The 11913-nt window shown below is 47.7% G+C and overlaps 1 protein-coding gene across 1 annotated transcript; it reads left to right on the forward strand.

The window, feature by feature from the left end:
• The first annotated feature begins 9518 nt into the window (after positions 1–9518).
• LOC144722946 (volume-regulated anion channel subunit LRRC8C-like) lies at positions 9519–11128 on the forward strand. Its single transcript, XM_078601383.1, has 3 exons — positions 9519–9663; positions 10079–10192; positions 11120–11128. The coding sequence occupies exons 1-3, from the start codon at positions 9520–9522 to the stop codon at positions 11126–11128; spliced, it is 267 nt and encodes an 88-aa protein (XP_078457509.1). The 5' UTR covers position 9519.
• Positions 11129–11913: the final 785 nt, after the last annotated feature.

The following is an 11913-nucleotide window of genomic DNA, read 5'->3' on the forward strand; positions in this document are numbered from 1 at the left end:
CAAGACCCTGAAACAGCACCACAGGAGCTGCAGTTGGAACTGATAGATCTTCAGTCTGACTCTGTCCTAAAGGAGAAGTTCAACTCTGTTAAACTGAATGACTTTTATGCTTCACTTAACAGAGCCACGTTTTCAAACCTCCGGAGGACTGCACAGAAGACACTGACTTTGTTTGGCTCCACTTATGTGTGTGAGCAGACATTCAGCATCATGAACGCCAACAAAGCCCATCACAGATCAAAGTTAACGGATCAGCACCTCAGATCTATCCTGAGAATTGCCACAACCAAAATAACTCCAGACTTGGATGCACTGGCAAAAATGGGAGATCAACAACACTGTTCCCACTGAAACTGATTATGTGTTGCTGCAGCGAGGTTGGAGCCAAATCTCCATCACACAGCCTGCGTGGCTGCTCTAACCTGTTAATGTAGATAATAAAGAAGTTCAAGTGAGGTAATTGGTTTTGGACGCAGGCCTCAGATGTTTTAATGATGTTTGATCAGTCACGTTACAACATGTTTTTGTATTGTTCATGTTCGTGCAATTTGTTAAATTGCCTTACAAATAAATGCTTTGCTACCTGTTAAAGGCCAAATCATTTCATGTAATAATTTTACATGTCATTTATATTAGTTCACACAAACACTCCATCCATCTGTTCCTGGCCCGGCCCCTCTGTCAAATTTTAGAACCCATTGTGGCCCGCGAGTGAAAAAGTTTGCCCACCCCTGCACTATACTGTACATTACACTATTCTTCGGGCAATTGCCGGTGGCGCAGCCGGCCTTACCGCTGGCAACCAGTGGTTCCCCCCCCCCCCTGCATGGTCGTGTCGAGCCGGCCCGAGGGGGGACCTCACCGTGTGGGCCCTGGGGTTGGCCACGAGCTTCCTCAGCACGGTCTCGTTCCACTCCTTCAGATCCACGTCGAAGCCTCTCAGCACCGGCACACACAAAATGCGCTCGTTCATGTTCTGGGCGGAGGTGGGGGAAGTGGGTACCACGTATCTATGACATGACGCCGTGTGGTCTCCTTGAAGACGTCTCTCCACTCAGGTTCACTTTGCGCGATTCCCGGTGTGTACGGGGGGGGGGGGGGGGGGAGGCAACCCATATCGACCCAAGATGTGCTCTCTAGCCAGCGCTTTGAGTGAGCTCGCACGTCAAGTTGGAACCAACGACCTCCTGCGTACCAGGCGAGGTAGTTAACATCTCCCGACCACCGTAATGATGAGACACACGCGAAGTCCAAATATGCAGCAGGGGTCGGGATGGAACCTATGACCTCCTGCGTACCAGGCGAGGTCGTCAACATCTCCGCGATGTTATCCATAGCATGGCGGCGACATTGATGAATGTGCGTGGGGACTCTCTAGAGTCTAGAGCAGGGATCCTCAAACTACGGCCCACGGGCCACATGCGGCCCACCGAGGGCATTTATCCGGCCCATGGTCACTAATTGGGCTGCGCTGGTGAGCACTAATTGGGCTGCGCTGGTGAGCACTCATTGGGCTGCGGTGGTGGGCACTCATTGTGCTGCGGTGGCGAGCACTGATTTGGCTGCGCTGGTGAGCACTAATTGGGCTGCGCTGGTGAGCACTCATTGGGCTGCGGTGGTGTGCACTGATTGGGCTGCGGTGGCGAGCACTGATTTGGCTGCGCTGGTGAGCACTGATTGAGCTGCGGCGGTGGGCACTCATTGGGCTGTGCTGGTGAATGGTTCAATGGGCCAATTGACTGGACTTGCCCCGCAGGCCTAAGGCTGCCAGCCCTCCCCTGGCTGCGCTTGACTGGCTCTCCCTCCCTCAGCTCCCTCACTTGCCCCTCGGCTCCACTCCCAGTGATATTCCTGTGTGCTGAGTAAATGATAGAGGGGTAATAACAGAGTGATCTCTGATCTCTGGAGGGGCTGCCTGCTGTTTTCCCGTGCTGGTCAGTGACAGACAGCCGAGGAGTAGGAAACCCAATTTAAATGACAGTAAGTGCATTTATATTCTGATTGCTATGCAATTATGAGGTTTTATGTTGTATGTTGTGTAAGCCCCGGTTCATACTGTTGCGATCTCTGAGCAGTGCGAGTTCAGCCATATGCTTGTATGGCTGAACTTGCATTAGATTCGGAAGAAAAAAGGCACATGTGCCTTCTTTTTTCCTGCAGTGGAATCGGATCGCATGGGTCTTCTCCCCCATGCGATCAGATTCCTATGCGAGTTCGCAGATCGCACTGCGATCTGTGAACAAAACTGCAGGTGTAATTAACTTTTTAATGGCACCCGCACCAGTGTGAGCCTGGGGTAAAAGTGGAGTTCCCCCAATCAGACTGCATTGATGGGCAGTGCAGTCTGTATGTCTCTGTGTGGGCAAAGTTATTGCTGGTATATTGTTTTTGTAGCGCTGTATATATATTGGTATTTTACTAATAGCAATTTTGACTCCCTAGGAAACAATGATGTCAAGAAAGAGAAAAATGGACTCGGAGTGTAGGATATTCAAAAAACAGTGGACTTATGATTACTTTTTCATGCAGTACAAGGAAAGAGCTGTGTGTCTGATATGCCAGAATATAGTGTCTGTGTTCAAAGAATACAATTTACGTCGACACTATGAAACTCAACATAAAGATAAATATGATTGTTTGGTCGGAGAAGTGAGAAAAGATAAAATATTAAAACTGAAAAATACATTAACAACTCAGCAAAATACTTTTGTGAAGCAGAAGCAGCTAAATATTTAATTACTGCGAGCAAGTTTTCAAGTTGCCAAGCTAATAGTGTGCACTGGCAGACCATTCGTTGAGGGAGAATTTGTTAAAGAATGCCTTCTTTCTGTTGCCAAAGAGATGTGTCCAGAGAAGGCCGATTTATTTAGTACAGTGAGTCTTTCAGGACCTACAATTACACGGAGGATTAAAGAAATGGGAGACAATTTCCATCAGCATTTGCAAAACTCCACAAAAAACGTTCCTATTTTTCCTTGGCACTCGACGAAAGCAATGATGTTCGTGATTCTGCACAACTTCTAATTTTTATTCGTGGGACGAATGACTATTTCGAAGTCACAGAAGAGCTTGCTGCACTGCAAAGCATCAAAGGAACAACTACATGAGAGGATATCTATGACAAAGTTTGCCAAACTGTGAATGGTTTGGAGCTGAACTGGGCTAAACTAGCCAGTGTGACAACTGATGGTGCTCCTAGCATGGTGGGGTCTAAGAAAGGAGTAATTGCTCGCATTAACCAAGAGATGGACAAACATACCCATTCTCATCCAATAGCCATACACTGCCTCATCCACCAACAAGCGCTGTGTAGTAAATCACTGAAACGGGACTCTGTTAACTTCATTAGAGCTCATGCACTAAACCACAGACAATTTCAGGAATTTCTGTCTGAGCTAAATGTTGACTATGAAGATGTTCTGTACCACACAGAAGTCCGTTGGCTGAGTCGAGGGAGAGTTTTGAAACGTTTCTATGACTTACTTTCACAGATTACAGCTTTTCTGTTTTCAAAAAACAAAGAAGTACCAGAGCTCAATGATGCAGAATGGAAATGGCACCTTGCCTTTCTGACAGATGTAACAGAGCTACTCAACAGTTTCAATGTGCAACTTCAAGGAAAGGGGAAGCTCATCTGTGATATGCAATCACATGTCAAAGCATTTCAAGTAAAATTAGGCCTCCTCATCAAACAAGTGAAGGAGGAAAACTTCTGCCATCTCCCCACAACTCAAAATTTGTTAGCGGAAAAACCATTGGTTGCATTCCCAAACAAAACATGTGTGGATTCACTGGAAAAATTGCAAAAGGAGTTCCAATTTAGATTTAAAGAGCTTCATCTCCATGAACAGGACATACAGCTTTTCCGTAACCCATTTTCTATTGACATTGAAAATGTGGATACAATTTACCAAATGGAACTGGCTGAACTGCAGAATTGTGACTCTCTGAAAGACGCATTCAAGTCAAGCAGCCTTCATAATTTCTATGCATTTCTCCCCTCTGAGACATATCCTCATCTCAGGAACCATGCACTCAAAATGGCAACCATCTTTGGCAATGCTTATGTCTGTGAACAAACTTTTTCCAGAATGAAACATTTGAAATCTCCAACCAGATCTAGACTAACGGATGCACACTTGCATCACTTGTTACGACTAGCAGTGACAAATATGGAACCGGACATTGACCATCTCATTAGCCAAAAGCAGGCCCATAGTTCCCATTGAAATACTGGCAAGTTTGTTGATTTAACTTCACTTGTTCTTCATTTCAAATATTGTATTTGTTCCCGTTTTGATTTTTTACTTCAAAATAAGATATATGCAGTGTGCATAGGAATTTGTTCATAGTTTTTTTTAACTATAGTCTGGCCCTCCAACGGTCTGAGGGACAGTGAACTGGCCCCCTGTTTAAAAAGTTTGAGGACCCCTGGTCTAGAGCGTTGGAACGACGTACCTGCAGCATCCCGGCAAAGATGCCTATCATGAACATGGGCACGGAGAGCATGTCGCACAACACGTCCCACCAGGGCTGAAGGATCTTGAGGTCCTGGTGACCCTCCAATGAGAAGGAGGAGGTCAGGGCTCCGATGGGAATCATGACTCGACCCGAGACTGCACACAAGCAGACACACAGGCAGACACACACACACACAGGCAGATACACAAGCAGACACACACACAGACACACACACACACAGGCAGACACACAAGCAGACACACACACAAGCAGACACACAGGCAGACACACACACACACAAGCAGACACACAAGCAGACACACACACACAAGCAGTATTAGTTATTACAGCAGTTCATGTTTTTATTACTATAGTAGTAGTAATTGTTTATTTTATTGATGTTATTATTAGTGTTATAATTATTATAGATGTTGTAGTTGTTATTATAGTAATGATTATAGACGTGGGATATGTTATTATAGTAGTTATACTTGTGATTATAGATGTTGTGGTAGTGCTGATCGTTAGGCTCCACTTCTCCCGCCAAATGGCGACGGTTTGTTGGTGGTGGTTGAGGGAGAGGGCCGCGTGGGCGAAACCAACTCGAGCGGCGTGCGCGGGAGGGGTTAATTCAATCAGCGAACATAAATTGTATTAATTTAAGGGGATAGACAGCAAACGCCACCTTTCACTAACGCTAGCAGACCCTCTTGCTTCTTGTTGCTATGGATGAAACAATAAAACTATAAACAAGTTCGCTACATTTTTTAAGCGCGTCTTGAGTTGATGCCCCTCCATACTTGGTATAGTCTGAAACGTAACCGCGCCTTATCTAGTCTATGTTATTAACCATGGGCCTTAATCCGGGCTATGAAATAAAGTGCAATGTCACGTGCAATGGAGCTGACCAATTTAAACACACCCGCGAAATGTCAACACCACGTGGCTCTTGGGGTGGTAGCTCTTGGGGTGGTAACTTATAAGGGGTTGACAGCTGTGTAGTGTATAGTGTAGTATAATGTATAGGATGAACGTTGACATTTCTAAGGGCATGGGGGTGACCAAAAAGGCCTGAATTGGTCTGTAATAAAGTAGGGCACTGATAAAGGGGTTGACAGGTATGATTACAGACAGAGACCCATAGAGACCTAAACGAGATAGATAGAACCCCAAAGAGATAGAGACCCAAGAGAGATAAATGGAGACCCACACAGATACATATAGCATACTGTCAACCCATACGGTTTACTCGTATTCTTGTACAGGGACATTGAGTAACATAATGCGCCTATTTGTGTTTCTCCCTTGTGATGGGACTTTGCAGGATGAACGTTGAGATGTATAAGGGGCACGGGGTGATCAGTAAGGTCTGAATTGGTCTGTAATAAGGTAGGGCACTGATAAGGGGTTGACAGTTATGCTACTGACACGAACAGTGTGACTATGCATACGTAGCCATCCATAGTGTAGTAGTAACGAAGGACTTCGCCGACACACTGCTTGGTCTCCGTCACTCCTCTTTGTTCCCGTCGTTCGCACTCCGCTGGTCCCGACAGCGGACCAGCTGCTCCTCGCGCGCGCCCCGCACGCGCTCTCCCGTCAGTCGCTCCGCTCCCCCCGCTCCCCCCGCACACCGCTGGCCGACGGTGTGCTCGAAGCTCCTCCAGCCACGTGGCTGTGAGCCGCCACTGCACAGCCTTCAACAGCACTCGTGATGTAAAGTAAACGCATCGGCCGGTCTTGGTTACGCTTACTTCGCGCGTGTACAGCAGCTGTTGGATTTGGTTTGGATTCATTGCTGATCTTCCTCGGTTGATTCATTTTAGTTGCAATCGTAATTGGCTGAAAAGTTTGCCCCCAATTCGTGTTTGAAATATTTATTCTCACGTGGAGTACGCCACCCATGTCTGCCTTGTGCCATTTGAAGTGGGATTTGTATGCGTTGTGCATTCGTTCGTCACTCGAGCAGTGCGTCAGGTCGTGGACATAACACGACACTTCCACAATGATTAGAAACTAGGCTCAGGCCACGTTGGACTATACAGTACCTCAATGGCTCCAGTCCCATTCTGTCTGTGGTTTTGGCCCCTTCCAGTGTCTTTTAATTTCTTCTCTGCCCCCCTCCCCCCCTTTTGTGATCATCGGGCGTTATGGTTTTGTGCTTTAACAAGGGGTAACGTCAGTTTAACACGTAGGCTTTCGCGACCAATATTATTCATAATCAACGTTTTTGGGTTTAGATCGCGTTATTTATAAATGTGTCGTAATTGCCCGATGATGCTGGATGCAATTACCAGCGAAACGTCGTACTCAAATTGTAAATGTTGTGGTTTCGCGCTTCAACACACCGGTGGGCTAAAGTAGTGAACTAATTTGTCTTTTGTCAACGTGACACTTTTTTACTGATTGGCCGTGTCGGGTGGTGGAGGGTTACGACACATTTATAAATAAAGCGATCTAAACCCAAAAACGTTGATTATGAAGGGGTAACGTGCTTGGGTTAGCTTATCTTCAAATTCACCGTCAACCCAGTGTACATTAACGCACTACACCAGTTCCAATAACCAACTAAAATGTGTTATCAATGCCGTGCAAATGGGCAAAGTGTGTTCACGTAGCCAGCACACAGTTGGACTTTCATTGGGGGTTCACTGCTAACGTTGGGAGGATACCCGAGAGTTAATTTCGCAATTGTCCCAGAATCTCTGCTTTGCTTAGTGACCTTACGATCGCAGGTGCTGTGGCACCATCGGCATGCAACGCGACATTTACATTCCCCCTCCAACCCAGCTTAAATATACGCTCCAAGCTTGGTGGTGTTTCATTCTTCATCTGAGGACGGCTGCTTGCGTTGTAGCCGAAACGTCTTGAGAATTATTTTATTATGTTTTATTTTTATTATTTTATTATTTCCCTTCTACGTGACTTTTCCGAAAGAACCAAGAAGATGAATCCGTGCAGTCACGAAAGCTTTAAATCGAAATTTACAAGGCTGTTTAATAATCGCGGTCATATTGCTGTCACCCATCACCCCTGTCCGATTACGGTTGGGAGGAAATAAGGGGGGAGTTTTTAGACCAAGCAGCTACCAATCAAACGATTTGTTAAACATCAAACTTGGGTCTGATGGCAACCAAGCACGCTATTGGCATTGACGCATCATGAGGCATTGTAAAGGATTGCGCTTTAAATCCCATAAAAGTTGAAGGATTCATAATAAACGAATTGTCTAACTAGGATGTCTTGCATGCCTCGGCAATTACCAATACAGCTGTTGTTCATGATTCAAACAGTGTATCCATAACCTAGACACGTTAGCATAACCCAATACCAACCTGCAATAAACACTATAACGTTATTTCTCAACTAGGTTGTTGGGGGCCGCCTCCAAGGTTCGATGCGTACTGTCACCTGGTTGGGATTGCGGGATCGAGACAAGGCGACGTAGAGCTGCTGGCCGTGGGAGAAGACCGTCGTCTGCAGATCGATTCCAACGTAATCGAACGTCTGTCCCTGCGCCTCCGTCGTTCATGCAGGGGGCGCGTAGGTTTGCAGCACCCCCTGCATGAAAATGATGGGAAGTGCAGCGTTCATCACAGATAATAGGTGGGCGTTTATATTATTAATAGGATGAGCATATTTTAAAGGTCGATTGGAACACATTTTCTCCAAGGAAATGCGTACCTCGAATTTTAATGAGTTATCAAGTTTTACTAACCATTTTATAAATGCTCTGTGTGCCCTCCACCTGCTGTACGGACAACATCGAGACGATAGTTGAATTCGTCCCAAACGCCTCTCAAAGCGTCTTCTTCCACTGAAGTCACTGCTGCCGTGATTCTGTTCTTGAGACCATCCAGATGTGTGTGTGTGTGTCTGCCTGTGTGTCTGCTTGTGGTGGGGCCTTACCATCAGCCCCACCAAAACTAAGCACCTGCCTGGGTATTTTGTACCATCTGACACTCCACCCCCACAACTCCCAATCGGTGATGGGGCAGTTGTGGAGAGAGTGGAGAGTTTCCCATACCTGGGCAGTGTGCTTATGACCGGCTCCAGTTTATCAGCAGAGGTCTCACTCCGAATCAGTCGAGCGGCAATATCTTTTCATCGGTTGCGTAACGCTGTGTGGAAGCTACCTGGTCTGTCGCTCCGCACGAAGCTTCAGGTCTTCTCGGCCACGGTCATTCCCTCCCTTCTCTACGCTTGCGAAACGTGGACCCCCCTAATGGAGCATCTTCGTCGGTTGTAAACATTTAGGCTGGCCTGCCTACGATCAATCCTGGGTTTAACCAGGCTGGATTGTGTGAGGAGCTCACAAATCCTTGAAAGATCTGGGTAAAGTCCCATCGGTGAGCTCCTCCGGAAGGCAAGGCTGCGTTGGCTGGGTCATGTAGCCCGCATGCCCAGCTACCGCATGCCTAAACAGCTTTTGTTCGGCCGGATCGAGGGGGCTAAACGGGCGCGGCACGGGCTAGAGAAGAGATGGAGCGATGTGGTACAGGAGGACGTGGAGCTGAGTGGACTTGCCGAAGACTGGTACCAGCGGTGTCAAGATCGGCCTCAGTGGAGGAGGCTCGTGAAAGACGCTTCTTGGCAGTTGGAGGCAGTCGCCCTCCAACAACAACGGAGGGCGGAGGAGCGACGCTCACAACAACGAGCGGAGCGCCGGGTGGCTAAAGCACAGCAAGTTGGTACAGTAGGGGGCACAGGTGGTGCATCTGCATCAGCCAGTAATCTCGGTCATCTCGGTCAGTCGACCCGTGGCACCTGCTGGGTCTGCCCCGTGACCTCCTGCCAGCGGGCGTTCGACACTTCACGTGGCCTCAAGGTGCACTTGGCCTGGCACAAGCGTCGTGGTGACGTCACCGCCACTTAGTGGCGAATGGCGGTTGTTGTCTGCTTGTGTGTGTGTCTGTGTGTGTCTGCTTGTGTGTCTGTGTGTGTGTGTGCGCCTCTGTGTGTGTCTGCTTGTGTGTGTGTGTGTCTGTGTGTGTGTGTCTGCTTGTGTGTGTGTGTGTCTGCGTGTGTGTCTGCTTGTGTGCTGTCTCGGCTCGAGTCATGATTCCCGTCGGAGCCCTGACCTCCTCCTTCTCATTGGAGGGTCACCAGGACCTCAAGATCCTTCAGCCCTGGTGGGACGTGTTGTGCGACATGCTCTCCGTGCCCATGTTCATGATAGGCATCTTTGCCGGGATGCTGCAGGTACGTCGTTCCAACGCTCTAGACTCTAGAGAGTCCCCACGCACATTCATCAATGTCGCCGCCATGCTATGGATAACATCGCGGAGATGTTGACGACCTCGCCTGGTACGCAGAAGGCCATAGGTTCCATCCCGACCCCTGCTGCATATTTGGACTTCGCGTATGTCTCATCATCACGGTGGCCGGGAGATGTTAACTACCTCGCCTGGTACGCAGGAGGTCGTGGGTTCCAACTCGACGTGCGAGCTCACTCAAAGCGCTGGCTAGAGAGCACATCTTGGGTCGATATGGGTTGCCTCCCCCCGTACACACCGGGAATCGTGCAAAGTGAACCTGAGTGGAGAGACGTCTTCAAGGAGACCACACGGCGTCACGTCATGGTCACGTGGTACCCACTTCCCCCACCTCCGCCCAGAACATGAACGAGCGCATTCTGTGTGTGCCGGTGCCGAGAGGCTTCGACGTGGATCTGAAGGAGTGGAACGAGACCGTGCTGAGGAAGCTCATGGCCAACCCCAGGGCCCACACGGTGAGGTCCCCCCTCGGGCCGGCTCGACACGACCATGCAGGGGGGAGAGAACCGCTGGTTGCCAGCGGTAAGGCCGGCTGCGCCACCGGCAATTGCCCGAGGAATAGTGTAATGTACAGTATAGTGCAGTGGTGGGCAAACTTTTTCACTCACGGGCCACAATGGGTTCTAAAATTTGACAGAGGGGCCGGGCCAGGAACAGATGGATGGAGTGATTGTGTGAACTAATATAAATTACATGTAAAAATGATTACATGAAAGGATTTGGCCTTTAATAGGTAGCAAAGCATTTATTTGCAAGGCAATTTAACAAATTGCACGAACATGAACAATAGAAAAACATGTCGTAACATGACTGATCAAACATCATGAAAACATCTCAGGCCTGCGCCCAAACCAATTACCTCACTTGAACTTCTTTATTATCTACATTAACAGGTTAGAGCAGCCACGCAGGCTGTGTGATGGAGATTTGGCTCCAACCTCGCTGCAGCAACACATAATCAGTTTCAGTGGGAACAGTGTTGTTGATCTCCCATTTTTGCCAGTGCATCCATGTCTGGAGTTATTTTGGTTGTGGCAATTCTCAGGATAGATCGTTAACTTTGATCTGTGACGGGCTTTGTTGGCGTTCATGATGCTGAATGTCTGCTCACACACATAAGTCGAGCCAAACAAAGTCAGTATTTTCTGTGCAGTCCTCCGGAGGTTTGGAAACGTGGCTCTGTTAAGTGAAGCATAAAAGTCATTCAGTTTAACAGAGTTGAACTTCTCCTTTAGGACGGAGTCAGACTGAAGATCTATCAGTTCCAACTGCAGCTCCTGTGGTGCTGTTTCAAGGTCTTGTGACAGGGGACAGGACACCAGCTGAAGTGACTGTTCAATGTTTTCGAAATCAGAGAACCTATGGCAAAATTCTCCGTGCAGGTCCTCTAGCGATTTGCTGTATTTTTTGGCGTTTCGCGGTGCCTCTTCCTGCATGGCAAGTGTGGGGAAATGAGCGAAAGATTTGTTCGCAATTTGTCCGGAGAACAAAGTGAGCTTGGATTTGAAGGGTTTCACATGTTTGTACATGTCGTGAACAAACTGAGCTTTCCTTCTGCAGTTTCACATTCAGCTCATTCATGTGTGAAAATATGTCCACAGCAAACACAAAGTTACTAAGCCAGTTCTTGTCGCTTAGCTTAGGGAATTCGTCAGATTTCCCCATCAACTCCAAAAATGCGATGATGTCCTCTTTCAGCTCCCACACTCGTTGTAACACTTTCCCCAAACTTAACCAGCGGACACGAGAGTGGTACGGCAAGTCATGATGATCCGCATCAGTTTCCTCCAGGAACGTAATAAACTGACGGTGCTGAAGTCCCCTTGCTCGTATAAAGTTCACAAGTTTTACGACTGGATTCACGACATGATTCAGCTGCAATACAGACTTACACAGGTATTCCTGATGGATGATGCAGTGAAGGAAAATAAGATCCTGGACAGGGTTTTCCTCTTTCACTTTATCCTGGATTCTTTTCAGCAGCCCAACGTTTTTTCCAGTTAAATTTGGCAATCCATCCGTTGTGACATTGACAAGTTTACTCCGAGATAGTGTCATTCTTTCGATGACAGCAGATACCTGGTTATACAAGTCCTCTCCCTTCGTTGCTCCTTTCAGGGACTCCATGGTCAAAAACTCCTCTGTTATCGCAAAACTGTCGTCAATGCCTCCGATA

The sequence above is a fragment of the Lampetra planeri genome, chromosome 16, assembly GCF_965212315.1.
Source record: "Lampetra planeri chromosome 16, kcLamPlan1.2.h2, whole genome shotgun sequence".
In the NCBI taxonomy this organism is placed as follows: Eukaryota; Metazoa; Chordata; class Hyperoartia; order Petromyzontiformes; family Petromyzontidae; genus Lampetra; species Lampetra planeri.